Below are 14,448 nucleotides of genomic sequence, written 5' to 3'. Positions count from 1 at the left end.
AGCATACCCTTCTCCCACATATGTTACAGTGAGTTCCCTCCCAGGGCCACTGTTGCCATCTCCTAAAATATGACTTTGATATGGGACCATGCAGGTCAGTCGTAACTGTATTACCCGGAATCTCAGTGGGGAAAAAGGTGAAGATAGAAATAATGGTGCTACACAACGCATCCTTCTTATCAACATTTGGGTTCGAGCCCCGTTGCGGTATAAACTGAAGAGGGGTGGAGGTGAATGCTAGGAGAGGGGAGTGTTATCTACACTTCCCATTCTTCCTGCTCACCCACAGGCCTGTAACAGAAATTAGAGAAACCAGCAGTCTGAAAGGGAGAACAGCTTTGCAGTCACAAGTGGGAGACAGCTGGGACTCATCATTAAATAACAGAATAGGTTTGGCAGATTAATTGACATACAGTGGGTAAATACAAAGTAAAAATCATTAAAACAATTGTTATAAATACTTCTAATTATTTTAAGTGCATGGTCTGCAAACATGTTGATTCTATGAAGATGTATTATGAAAGAAATAATTTGGGGTAAAAATTTAAAAAGTCACTTTAAAATCCCATACATGGCTAGGTCCAATTCCAACAGAACTCTGTTCTAATTGGTTCACGGTATATCCTGAGCACCGGGAATTATTGGTCCCCAAGACAATCCTAGTCTTCAGCTAAGACTAGGAACCGCCTGCCTAGAGGAACTTCCATCTGGAACCTTAGACCTGGCAGCTCCAAGAGGGACAGAGAGGCTGTGGGGACCCAGGTGGTTGAGCCCTGCTGGCCAGAAGCAATTTCTAGAAAGAGAGGGGAAAGGAGAGAAGTGAGGCATGCTGGGGAAATGCCCTCATCTAAGGAGCAGGAGGGGAGAGGGCAGTAAGGAACCATGAGATGGCAGAGAACGTGGGCTGGGCTGAGGGAGGAGGAGGCCTCACACAGGAAGCAGACGGCTCAGAAATGGGCTGGGCAGCAGTGTTCAGCGCCATGACCGAGGGTGTCGCTAGGACGCTCATCATTGCTGGTGTTTTCACCATCCAGGCAAACTATTTGCCCAACACTCTCGTTTCACAGTTTCTCACCACACCTTTTATTTGCTTTATTCTGCTGGGCTGGCAATACAGAGATGAGGGTTAACACTTTAACAATTACCTGCCAAAAGCGTCCCTCTAACCCACAGGTGTTCTGTATTTCCCCACTGTTATGACACGGAAGGCCTGAATTTCCTGCTAACCCTTGCGATGCTTCGAGATTTAGAATGAGGAGACTCTAAGAGGTTTTGGGGGCTACTAGGTGGTACCTACCTGGCGTGGCTCACACAGACCCACCCCACAGGGGACTCAGGAAGGACCCATAACACTGCTCCCAGGAGGGAGAGGAGGGCGGGCTGATTTTATAGTGTTAGCAAAGCGAGCATCAGACAAACCAAACTTGGAAGGCTACAGGGTCCCAGTCTTCCAAGGCTGCTGGTCTTGGTGGCTTAGGCAGCAGAGAGCCACCTGCAGCAGCTGCAGTGAGCAGGAGTTAAGGAGCTTCACCACAAAAAGCCATCCACATAAAGATAGAGAGCCGGCTGTGCTGGAGCACTTGGGAGACTGATGTACCCGATGGAGACCATCCCTGTCCTTGCAGAGCTGCCAGGCCAGTGGGGAACACAACCCCGTAAGCAACAAGGGCACGGGAGCAAGTGACATAAGACCTTAACTGAATGCTGCCTGGGTGGACAATCTTCTGGAAATCTTGTCTAGAAAAATGGACTGCAAAGCTGAGGCTTGAAGCGTGAGTATGATTCCTTCAGCACAGGGCAAGCAGAGGCTGTTCCAGGAAACACAAAACTCAGCCGCGTTCCAAGTGAAGACAACAGCAGGGCTGAAGGCTCAGAAACTGCACAGCTCTGTGCATTTGAGAACCAGGAAGGTGGTGGGCATTTGGCCTGCTGGTCAGAAGCCACTTGGGACACTCCTGTGTGGGGTGTCTGGGTTCAAGTCCTAGCTCTGCTCTCACTTCTAGCTTCCTGCTAACGTACACTTTAGGAGGACACAGATGTTGGGGGAAGTAGTTGAGTCGGTGCCACCCACGTGGGAGACCTGGGTTGAGTAGCTGTTTCCTGGCTTTTGCCTGGATTTATCTATCCCTCTCAGGCATTTGGGGAGTAAACGAGTATATGGGAATGCGCTCTCTCTCTCTCTCTGCCTCTCATATAAATAATTATAATTTTAAAAAGAAACAAAGGGATCTCATATGGAATGTATGGTGGGCAGGGCAAGGCTGAGTAGGGCGGATTCAGAAGCTCAGATGTTTTTCTGACACGGTGGAGAGCCATTGAAAGAGTGGTGCCATGCGCAGATAACGCATTTAGAAAGATTGCTGGGTTACTGGTGGCTTGCAGCAGGTGCAGTGGATTGAAGGGAGCAAGGAAGCCCAGCTGGGAGATGATGACAGGAAGCCTAGCCTGGAATAAAACAGGTGCACTGGAAAAAATTTAAGAGGAACGGTAGATATGGTTTCATGGGCTGGAGCATGAGGGTGAGAGAGAGAGTAGAGCTGATATTGATGGAGGCAGGAGATGTATCACATTTTCCATCTTCCTCCAGCCCACTGTGTTTTACTGCCTCTCTCTCTCTCTACTCACACAGGCCATATAGAAGTGATGCCAACTGACAGTGAGCCTGTCTCCTCTCTCACACCTCTCTGCATACTTGTGCCTCATACCCTGTTTGAATTTCCATGACTTTTTCCGCTGTCAGTCAGCACCCTATGGCTTCCTTTGCATGCTCTCTGTGAAGATACACAGTTGTGTAGCTGGCCTCAGGAACCTTACTTTATGAGCTTTGTACTCAAGGAAACAAAACCACAGGGAACACTGATGTTCCAGGCCTCGGGGACAGGGCTGGGGGTGGGAGGGGGGAAGATGTCCTTATATGTAGTCCATCTCATAGACATGTGCCCGGGTATTAGGAAGCCCTAATGTTCAAAGACGGAAAGGCAACAAAGTGGACCAATTACAGCAACCTGACTGAACTGTATTCTGGTCTTGCTGACCCCAACCTGCTAGCTCTGGCCCCTTGGGGATATTTATTTCCTGCCCCTTATAAATCTCTGCCCAGTCATGAGAAGCCCTTGGTTATCCCCAAACACACGCATGGGATGCACAGTGTAAGGAATTCCAATATTGGAAGAAGAGCATTGATGATGCTTCTTTTTGTTGTAGTCACCTCGTTACAAGTCTGAGAAAAGCATCTAGCTGGGCTTGGGAGAGCAGCACAGCCAGCACTAGGGACCAAATGCTGGCCCTAGACTTGGTCAACTTTGAGACTGATGCCTCCTTAATTTTTTTTTCAAATTATGGTAAAGTTCACAGAGCACAGAGTTTACCAACTTAATCATCTTTAAGTGTACAGTTCAACAGTATGGAGTACCTCCGTATTGCGCAGTCATCATCACCATTGATCTCTAGAAACTTCACCTTCCCAACAGGAGCTCTGGGCCCATTAAACACTCACACCCATTCTCCTCCCCCCAGACTCTGACAGCTGCCATTCTACTTTCCATCCCTAGAATTTGATACTAAATTCCCCACGTGAGTGGAATCCTACAGTATTCGTCCTGTGATGGACTTCTTTGATTCAATGTAAAGCCCTCAAGGTTCATCCATGTGGTAGCATTACCAGAATTACTTTCCTCTTTTATTTTTATAAGTAAAATATGATTATAATATTAAAAAGAAACAAGGGATCCTATAGGGAGTGGACAGTGGGCAGGACAGGGCTGGGCAGGCTGTCTTCAGGAGCTCAAATGTTTTTCTGACAAGGTGGAGATCTGTTGAAGGACCAGTGTGAAAGGCAGCATTCATTTCTTGTTTTCTGATTGTTTGCTTTTTTTCACAGTAACCAGCCTAGTGGGTGAGGGGGTGGTATCTCAGAGGAGTTTTGATTTGCATCTACTGAGTCATTAGCAAATTGAGCATCCTTTAATATGTTTATTGGCCATTTGTGTATCTGCTCTATAGAAAGTCTGTTTAAGTTCTTTATCTACTTGTAACTCATTGTTTAGGGGTTTCATTGAGTTATAGAAGTTCTTTATATATGCTGGGCATTAGTCCTCTATTAGGTCTTTGATTTGCAAATATTATTTCCCATTGCACACTGTTGGTTGTGCTTGTTGCTTTTGCCTTTCCACGCTTCTGGTTGTACTCTTTGGGACATATAGATGATCTATTACATTTTACACCCTGGGGCCTTCTTTGACTCATTTTATTCTGGCCCTTAATTTTAGCCCTGTCTCTTCTACAAAACATCAAACAGACTTAAATTATTTGAAATGGTTGAGATCACACTTGAGTTTCTGAAAATTTAGTTAAGCACACAATTAAGTTCTTCTGTCTGAAGTCATTTGGCAACTTGGGGTATCCAAATATGAATTTTGCTTCGGAAGCATAACCCAGCTTATGTGGTTCTGGGGATCGGCAAGCTCCAAGAAAGCTTTCTGGGAACACCTCCTCTGCACCACCTCTCAGTGGAGATGGAAGCGTTTGAACTCCTGTCAAATGATTGCAATGTGCCAGGCTTTGTCCCACATAGCTGACGTAGAACAGACATATGTAGTAAATACGCGTTAACTCCTGTAACCCTTCCAACAGCTTTATAAGATGTGTGTTAATGGATCTCCACCTTAAATAGTAGGGGAGGGGAACCAAAAGGTTGAATTAATGTCTGAATACAGCATAGCTAATGGGTGGCAGTGCTAGACTTAGAAGCTTGGTTCCAATTCTGCACTGTTAACCAATTATGAACTATAGCTGATGCATCAGCTTCCCCATATTTAATTTTTAAGTTATTTTGGATGTTGGCATCTTCAGTGCAGTTGGTTTCCAGCAAGCTGCCTATTTAGGCTCCACTCAAACATCCCAGATCCTCTCCTAGCATTGCTTTCCCTTCACGTGACTTTAGTGAAATGGCTTCTGGTCCACATATGAGCAAGATTGGAACCTCTCTGTAAATTCATCCATTGCTACTACTTAACACTCTATCCGTGACTATATGCAGAGCTAAAATTAGAGCTAACAATTAAACCCCAGGCATATCGTAGTAGTATAGCAATAAGGCTCCATCTTTGCCACTCCCGACTCAGTAGACTTGGCAAGCTATGGAAAACTGCACCTGACTCTTAGACACACATGAAAACAAACCCACTTCTCTGGCTGAGAGCCAGCAAGTAGTGCCATCTTAGGTTCAATGTCTCGGCAATAATACATCTCAGGGAAAGGATTCATTCCCATTCTCGCTCGCTCTCTTTGGCTAGCAATGTGCTCTGTGTTCTCCTATATTCTTTTGCCAATACTGAATTTTAATGGATTAGGTAAAACAGCCCAGCCCAGCCCAACCCATGAAGCAGGATGCCTTATTGGATCAAGAAAATTTGTCTGGAAAAAATAGCAACCGCAGGTCTTTGGCTACTTCAGTTGTTGACAAATACTCCCTCATATCTTTTTTTTTCTTTAATTAAGATTTTATTTATTTACTTGAGAGGCAGAGTTACAGGCAGAGAGAGGGAGAGATAGAGAGAAAGGTCTTCCATCCGCTGGTCCATTCACAAATGGCCACGACAGCCAGAGCCAAGTCAATCCGAAGCCAGGAGCTTCTTCCAGCTCTCCCACACAGGTGCAGAGACCCAAGCACTTGGGCCATCTTCTTCTGCTTTCCTGGTCCATAGCTGGATCAGAAGAGGAGCAGCTGGGACTGGGACCGGTGCCCATATGGGATGTTTAACCTACTACGCAACAATGCTGGCCCCACCCCTCATACGTTTTTTAGCGCCCGCCTGGGCTATGACATCCCATCAATGCTGAGAAGAAAATGTCTGTTGCTGCCCCTGCCATAGCCTGACCTTTGTGGCTTGTTGTTTCCTACAGGGTCCTGTGGATCTACTCTGAGACGGGCAAGTGGGTGTATCCTGTGTTTGCCAAACTCAGCCCAGTCGGTCTCGCAGTCTTCTTCTCTCTCAGCTTTGTTTTGAGCGCCAGCATCTACCTCTTTGGAGAAAAGCTCAACCACTGGAAATGGGGTCAGTGTATTTCTCTCTCACCCCCAGAGACACCCCCCCCCCTTTTTTTTAACCTTCTATCCACTCCTCCTGCAAACAGAAGGAAAAACTAGTCCAGCACAGAAGGCTATGGAACTTGGTGCCTTTCCCCAAAGGACTGACGTAGATGGGACTAAAGTAGGCAAAGGAAAAGCCTGGGGGCATGGGCACTCTCACGGGCCCCTGTCACATTCTCCACTTTCCTCCCTAAAACAATGCCTCTTTCACTTTAAAGCTACAAACCATCTTGTTTCAAAAGCTCAGAACCCAGAGAATAAGGTAGTACCATCCCTAGCTTGAAAGAGTGGGATCATGGTTTCCCCGCTGAAGCTGTTCACATGTTGCGATTCCCTGTAGGAAAGCAGTGGTCCAGATGTCTCTTAGCTCTTACCCATTGCATTGCTGGACCAGTTCAACAGCACATTGCTGGGAGAGTTCTCATCTCTCTCCTGTTAGGTTGTTTCTCAACCTTTAGTGATGTAGGTTGAGAATCCCTGATCCAGACATCTGAATCCCAAAACTCTTTTAATGCTGACATGATACTCGAAGAATTTTGGAATTTGGATTTCAAGATTAGGGATGCTCAACAGGCAAAGTCTACGCAAATACTACAAAGTCTGAAAAGCTCCCAAACCTGAAACACTCTGACCCCAAACATTTCAGATGAGGGATATTCAACCTGTATGAAGTACTAGAGATTAGAGCTCTCATTTAGAGGGTTTTAGGCATTGTGGATGCATCAGTAAGCTAAGCTTTCAAATCATAGGGGGACAGCAGCCTGTTGCTTCTTTGTTATGTTGATTTTACAGTGGAAGATTTTATTCTCTTCCCCCACTTCCCCTACCCCCCAGAATATTTTTGTGTGTCTGTGTGGGAAAAGTAACTACCAGAAAGTCAGTTTGCCAAATACTCATGACTTTTTTCCCCCACCCAAGGAGAAGTGCAAGAACCCCACCCTGATTCTGGATGGGTATTCCCCACCTCCCTCACCCACAGGCCGTTCTATCAAATAGCGGTAGCACAAGTGGCATCTTCCTTCCAATGTATGAGCTGGTGTAAGACACGAGCCTGTGTACCATGGAGTCTGAATTCTAGAGGGTTCTGGCCCAGTGTGAGACTGAGACCCTGGAGAAATAACCAGTCGTGTGTTTTCTGGTCCTGGAGAATTTGACTGGTTAAGAAAGTCTCAAGGAGATATCCTCTTTGAAAGCGAACAATAATCAAAATTACTCCCCAAAACATGATTCCAAATCACAGGAAATTATCCAGCAAAAAAAAAAAAAAAAGGTGTTGATATTTCAGAGATGTTGACATCCGATTCTAGCTAGTTTTGGCTCCTTAAAGTTTTGGGTAAAGATTTCTGATGCTTTCCCCAAATCTATATTTAAAAAAAATGAAATCAAGGCATTTGAAATTTATCAGATATAAGAAGTTCAGGAAAAACTTGCTTACTCAGAGTTAGTAATCATTTTTAAAATCAGTTAATTGACTTCAGTAATGATTAATTTTTAAATTGTTATTCTATAGTGAATTCTAAAGTCATTGAATTAAAAATATTTTTCCACTATATTTATTACTATTGAAATCACTGTTTCCAATACAAAACTCTTCTTAAGCAGCCTCATTGGTTAGCAGCTATGTCCAATTTTCTACTAGAATTAAGTCCCATTGAGCAAATAAACTGGCACCAACAGATGGATCCTCACTTATGTTGCACGTGTATGAATGTTCATGTGAGTAACAGACGCTGTTGTAAGTGACTGTGTCTCTCTCTCTCTCTCAGAATGGGTATCAGAATAGTTCATAAATGTGTTACATCCTGAACAGATCCTTATTAACTAAAAAATGTCTGAGTAAGAATTGAAAGTGAAGCTACAGCCAACAAAATTGCCATGGCCCTGACCACAGAACTAAACAGAGCCACCTGCGTGAACACGTGACCCCATGTTCTTTTCTGCATGCAGCACTCCAAGGCTTCCCCAAAGTGCACGCCCCGGGGACGGCTCGCAGGGGCTCCGGGAGCCAGTCCTTGCCTTGGCGTTTGCCTTCCTTCCGCTCAGTGTGTTCTTCAGCCCGGGCTCATGCGGGAAAGGGGTGTCAGTCTCCTCCTCCCTTCTCTGCCATGTCAGTGCTTAATTCTCTTTTTCTCTTGATGATAGGACACAAGGATGCTGACCCCAGGACACAAGTCCCCCAGGAAGAGAAAACCAACTTAAAGGAGACAGCAGACACAGAAAGGGACTAACCCCCTGCAGGCTGAAGTGACAGAGTCTCTGATATGTGGGGGCAGCTGCAGAGACAGCCAGCTTACCCATTCCTGGAGGGACACACGCCAGAGGTCAGGGCCCGAGACCACAGATCCTTTTTCTCCTAAAGACAGTTTATAAGCTAAGAATTCAGGGCTGGCCGAGTGACTTGGTGATGGTGCCTTGGACAGAATGATATCAATTTATTTCTTTAATTTTTAAATATTACTTAACATTATTTTCCAAAGGCCAGATTTATTTTTAAATTCATTTTCCTACATTTTTATTTCCATATAATAATTCCATGTATTTAAGGGGTATGGTTTGGTAATTCAGTACTTGTGTTCCATGTGTAATGATCAGATCACAGTGATTAGCATTTCACTCTCCTTAAACGTTTGTCATTCCTTTGTGTTCAGAAGCTCTGTCTCTGGTTAAATGTAGACTAAATGGGTGTAAGCTATAGTCACCCCACAGTGCTGTGGAATACCAGACTGCCCTGCCTGCGTGCCATATACCTCTATCCTCCCTCTGTCTCCATGCTTCCCAGCTCTTGGTGAACACTACTCTACTCTCCACTTCATAGACCAGGTTTTGTAAAAGGAGACTTTTATTGTAGAAGTTGCTTAGAGGCCATGTAGTCCAATCTCCTTGGTTTTAGCCTTGAAGACATTTGTGATAAGATCCTTCTGTCTTGCCTAGTATCCTTGATGCTTTCACGGCAAAGGAATGCTAACTTTAATGGTTTTGGTGACTACTTTAAAAGTAACTGTGTGTGAGTGAAGTTGAACGCATTTCCCTTTGATCACTGTGTATAGCCCTTGCCTATTTTCCTACTGGACTATGGTCTTTTGACTTTAAAGAGTTTGCCAAACTCTTTAATGGAACCAATAAGCCTCTCACTATAATATAAATTTAAAAATATGTTATCTTAAAAAAGTAATAAAATGGTTTTCAAAATAAAAATAGAAGAATTGTATCATGGGGCTGGCGTGGGAAGTCAGCAGAAGGTGGCCCAAATACCTGGGCCCCACCACCCACTGGGAGACCTGGATGGAGTTCCAGGCTCCTGGCCTCAGCCTGATTCAAACTTGGCTTTTGCAGCCATGTGGGGATCTCTGTCTCTGTCTTTCTCTCTCTCTCTCTGCTTTTCCAATAAAATAAATAAAATTTTTTTTTTAAATTATCATGAGAAGACTCATATGCTACTCTAAAGCATGGTCCCAGTGGGGCAATGTTTAATCAAAAACAAAAATACAGCTTCCTTTTACTGTTCTTGTCTTCTAACTTTACCGCTCTGTGCTCAAAGATAGTCCACTTGGGCGTCTGGTAGCTCCCTTCACCCAGCCTCCGCTCACCCAGCTTCCTCCTGCCAGTGCTCAGCTCCGTCTTCTTGCTGGCACTGCTGTTCTGTGGATTTACGCTCGTCAGTGCTCAACCCCTTCCCTGTAGCCCCTGGCTGCCCCCCAGCCAACTGTCTTCCCACCCTTCTCCAGAGCAGCCCATTGAAAATAGATCGATGCTCTGCAAAATTTTGCTTCAAAGCCTAGAAGTAACTTTTATGGTGTAGACACATAGGTGTAAGTCCCTGGGAATGCTATTTTTATTTACTATTTATTTATATTATTTTTAATATATCCTGTTGTAAATATTGCAATAATAGAGTATACAATAATATATAATATTAATAGTAAGGTTGATTAAAACAATGGTTTATTTGCCAGGCCAGGAGAAAATGCTTAAATTTTGCACAGGTGAAGGTTAACCATTTGACCTAAAATATCCCAAGCTCTTGGAACTATGTGACAGGATAAATGTTGGGCTAAGAAAAGTAGGGGTGGCTCTAACTCCTGAGTTGCCAAGTAGGAGACTTCCAATGGAAAAACTCCCTTGAATCGAGGGTAAGAGTTTGGACAGACAACATTATTTCTCGATCAGAGTTTGAAATCCATTTTGTGGATTCAGATTGAGTAAGATACTCAAATGTGAACTATGTCTCAGTCAACAGTTTCCTTATGTCCAGTCACACACTATAGAAACATGGTCAGAGACAGATTCTGAAGACTCAAAGAAACCTAGAAACTGCTCCACTCCCTGAGAACTTTAAAGACCCATCCCTCCCCTGCCTTCTAGAAGCAAAAAAGAAAAACACGATTTCTGAGTTCTCATGCCATTTACGCCTCTACAGAAAAGCAATGACTGTTGATGCTCCACACGGGGACCTCTGGAGCCTGGTGGTGGGTGTATGGGAATTTCCTGGGGCTCTGTGGCTGCATGGTTTTGAATAAAGGAACTCTGATGAAGTGGGAGGAGCCACCTGCTCCTCCCTGATGGAACGCCCCATCACCACCTCTGAGCCTTGCTAAACCTTTGCAATCCGCTGCATTTATTAAACAGAGCGGGGAGTCTCCATCCTCAGCACCGGACGGAAGGAGTGAGGCTATGATTGCCCTCAGGCTCAATGGGCTGGGGGTTGGTAAACAACATGGACCAAGGAAACTTTAAAAACCCTCCTCAAATCCTCAGACTGACTGCGCGGGGATCACATCTGAGAGTTTATGTTGACCAGACTCTTGCACGGGAGGGAATTCGCAATTGTTCAATTGCAAAGGAATTTGTTAAGAGCTCAAGGTACACCCTGCAGAAGAGAGAAGGTAGCGTGCTTTCAGATCTAACATAGAGAAAGTCCAACTGGGGTGGACAGAATTCGCATGAAAAATAGAAAGTGGAAGTAGAAATGAAAGCAATCCGAAACCTACAAAACTAGGTAGAAGGGCAGGTGCTGTGGTGCAGCGGGTTAAAGCCCCAGCCTGAGGCGTCGGCATCCCATATGGATGCCAGTTCTAGTCCTGGCTGCTCCTCTTCTGATCCAGCTCTATGCTGTGGCCTAGGATAGCAATAGAAGATGGCCCGAGTCCTTGGGCCCCTGCACCCACGTGGAGGCTCTCGGCTCCTGGCTTTGGATCAGCACAGCTCTGGCCATTACAGCCATCTGGGGAGCAGGCCAGCACATGGAGGACCTCTCTCTCTGTCTCTGTCTCTGTCTCTGTCTCTGTCTCTGTCTCTCTCTCTGTAACTCTGTTTTTCAAATAAATAAAATAAATCTTTAAAAAAAAAACTGGGTAGAACTAGCTGCTGCTGGAGTGACTGGCAGAGTTTCGACTGCTGAGGAGGGCAAGAGGAGCAAGAGCAAGGGGGAGTTCTGACCTCAGAGACGTTGAGTGGGTGGAGACAGGGATGGTCTCAAGGGCTGTGTGACCAAGGAGACCGCTGTCCTTTGACCTTCGTGCAGAATGACCTCATTGTGGTTAAGGGACCCATAGAGCTTCAGGTCACCAGTCATACTGTGACAAGCGCTGTTCCAGCAGGGTGAAGGTAGAAGGTATTTCATTCTACTGCCACTAAAAGAATGGATGGAGGTAGCAGGGTTTGATGGGTGAAGCATGGGATTAAGGGGCATGAGATTGCTATTGTTGTAGTGGACTGCAGCCACCACAGACTTCTAGAATAAAGGAAAAGACACTAAGTGAGCAAAGTTTCCAGAGTTGGATAGGAGGGCTGGTGCTGTGGAGCAGCTAGTTACGCTGCTGCTTGCAACACTGGCATCCCATGTCACAGCACCAGGTCAAGGCCTGGATGCTCCACTTGTGATCCAGCTCCCTGCTTAGTGCCTGGGAATGCAGTGGAAGATGGCCCAAGTACTTGGGTCACTGTCACCCATGTGAGAGGCCACGATGGTGTTCCTGGCTCCTGGCTTGAAAGTGGTCCAGTCAGTCCTGGCTGTTGCAATCATTTGGGGAGTGAACCAACAAGCAAAATATCTCTTTCTCTCTCTGTCACTCTGCCTTCCAAATAAATAAATGGATAAATCTTTTTTAAAAAACAGATTCATAATATTTGACAATATTTAGGAAGAATAAGGTCTAAATAAAATTTATAATTTTTAAAGCTCATATACAGATCTATAATCATCATATATGGAAGTATCAAGGCTATATATGGAAGTATGGAGGTTGGTGGAAATGGAAGTCATTCCAGAAAAATAATACTATAATAAAGCATAATACTATACTTTCAGTAGAATGAAGCCTTTACTGAATTTACTAAAAACTATCCCATATGCTACTACTTTCCTAAATGGGCTGACACAATGCTTTGATCAGAGGTAACAGAATAACCCTAATTAGATGAACATTCATTTCTCTGTTTCCTCGCTAATCTGATGTGGTCTCTCCGTATCCACCTCTGAAGTTCCAAAGTTTCACCGTGGACTGTACACACTTTGCAAACACTTGCCAGAGTCAATAGTAATCCATGCCTCCAGTTAGACACGCACAGCTACATGGAGGCAAAGAGCACCAGTGGTCAGTTGGCTACTCTGAACCCAGTGGAGAGAGGACAGAACTGCTTCCACCCGTGCACTAGTGGAAGCTGTTTGGTCCAAGTCTTCTAGACTTGGAAAAGCCTTTGCTTGACTTCTCATTGCTCCAAGTCAGAATGAATCTCTAGCCACATAAAAATACCTGTTTTGGAACTCTGACGCCTTAGGTTTCTCTCTGTTCTTGCTCATACAGGTGACATGATGCAGCCACGGAAGAAGAGGAAGTGATCCCATGCCATTTTCCAAAAATCAAGGAGGAAGAAAACACAAGAGTTTTTTGTTTTGTTTTGTTTTGTTTTGTTTTCCCCCTCTCTCCATTTCTTTTAACTTTCTGGTTGGGGGAAGTAGAGGAGCAACATAGGAAGATAGAAACGTGCAGGGAGTGAAATTTAAGTTCCATAAGAGGAGTATGGAAGTAGCTTCACTTGAGGACACTTGACTTTTTGGAAAGGTGACTACATGTGCCCAGAGCAACTTCTTCCATCCCAGAATTTGTTACCTTGATCTGACCTGCATGCAGGATGATCTCTGGTGAAAATAGGGCCAGATGTCAAGTTCACATAAATTTAGTGTTGCTGAGTATTGAGAGAGAGGGAGAGAAAGAGAGAGACAGACCACCCTTCACTGTAAAGAGAACCTAGGTGAGATGTTACCTGGGTGAGGCCAAAGTTGGCGTCAAAACTATGATGGCTCCCATCGCCCAGATCCGACTGCTAGTCCTGGGCCATTTTTAAAGCACCCCAAACTTCCTAGAAAAATAAACATTTTGGTAAGCTAGGTATGTTTATGAACTTCTCACCTATTTTTTTTTCCCTCGACCTAGAAATGTAGAGAGAGAGAGAAATTATCAAAGTTATCTGTCTACCTGGTATGATAGCAAATGAATCAGAGCAATAAGAAAATAAATTACTAAAAATAATGGGAAACATTTCCCTATTGGGAGCAGGGATTCATACACGTTGAATGTGGTGACATTGACAAAATCTAGATGGAAAATGATGTACTTATGAAGACTGCTGAGATTTTGCGAGGTTGAACAAAGCTGATTATTAGGTGATTAGCTTGGATTCATGACTCCTGCTTTCATTTTCCCTACTAAGGATTGTTTTTGGGGGAGAGGCTTTTCAAAAATTATAAGTGGTTCTCAAACAGTTTGTGTGTGTGTGTGCGTGTATGTGCAAATTGTTGAAATTTTTGCTTAGTATAGAGTTGGTCTTCTGTGTACAAATTTAACTGAAAATGAATATTAATGGAGAATGGAACTGGGAAGGGGAGAAGGAGAAGGAAGACGGGTAGGAGTGTGGGTACAGTGGGAAGAATAACTATATTCCTAAAGTTGTGCTTATGAGATTTGTATTCCTTAAGAAATAAATTAATTAATTGATTTAAAAAATTATAAGTAGCATATGTCTACTGTGGGTAAATGTGGGGTTTTTTTTTTTTAAGATTTTTTTTTTGAGAGTTAGAGTTCCAAAGAGAGAGAGAGAGCTTTTTCATCCACTGATTCACTCACCAGATGGCTGCAACAGCCAGGGCTGGGCCAGACCAAAGCCAGGAACCTGGAGCTTCTTCTGGGTCTCCCACATGGGTGGCAGAAGCCCGAGCACTTGGGCCATTTTCAGCTACTTTTCCCAGGCCATTAGTAGGCAGCTGGATTGAAAGTGGAGCAGACAGGACTTGAGCGGGTGGCTCAGGTAAGATGCTGGTGTTGCAGATGGTGGCATAACCTGCTACGCCATGACACAGC

At 44.5% G+C, this 14,448-nt stretch overlaps 1 protein-coding gene across 3 annotated transcripts in view; it reads left to right on the top strand.

The window, feature by feature from the left end:
* ADTRP (androgen dependent TFPI regulating protein) overlaps nt 1-14,008 on the top strand; it is a 69,963-nt gene extending 55,955 nt beyond the window's left edge. For 2 of the 3 annotated variants that reach the window (XM_062187332.1, XM_062187334.1), the window contains exons 5-7: nt 5,905-6,056; nt 8,234-8,412; nt 12,895-12,959. In XM_062187332.1, coding sequence (XP_062043316.1) covers nt 5,905-6,056; nt 8,234-8,319 — 238 coding nt within the window. In that variant the 3' untranslated portion in view covers nt 8,320-8,412; nt 12,895-12,959. Of the gene's footprint in view, nt 1-5,904; nt 6,057-8,233; nt 8,413-12,894 lie in introns of all 3 variants that reach the window. The other variant, XM_062187333.1, reaches the window with a different exon arrangement.
* Nucleotides 14,009-14,448: the final 440 nt, after the last annotated feature.

This window comes from Lepus europaeus, chromosome 3 (genome assembly GCF_033115175.1).
Source record: "Lepus europaeus isolate LE1 chromosome 3, mLepTim1.pri, whole genome shotgun sequence".
In the NCBI taxonomy this organism is placed as follows: domain Eukaryota; kingdom Metazoa; phylum Chordata; class Mammalia; order Lagomorpha; family Leporidae; genus Lepus; species Lepus europaeus.
This window is presented reverse-complemented; position numbering and strand designations above follow the sequence as displayed.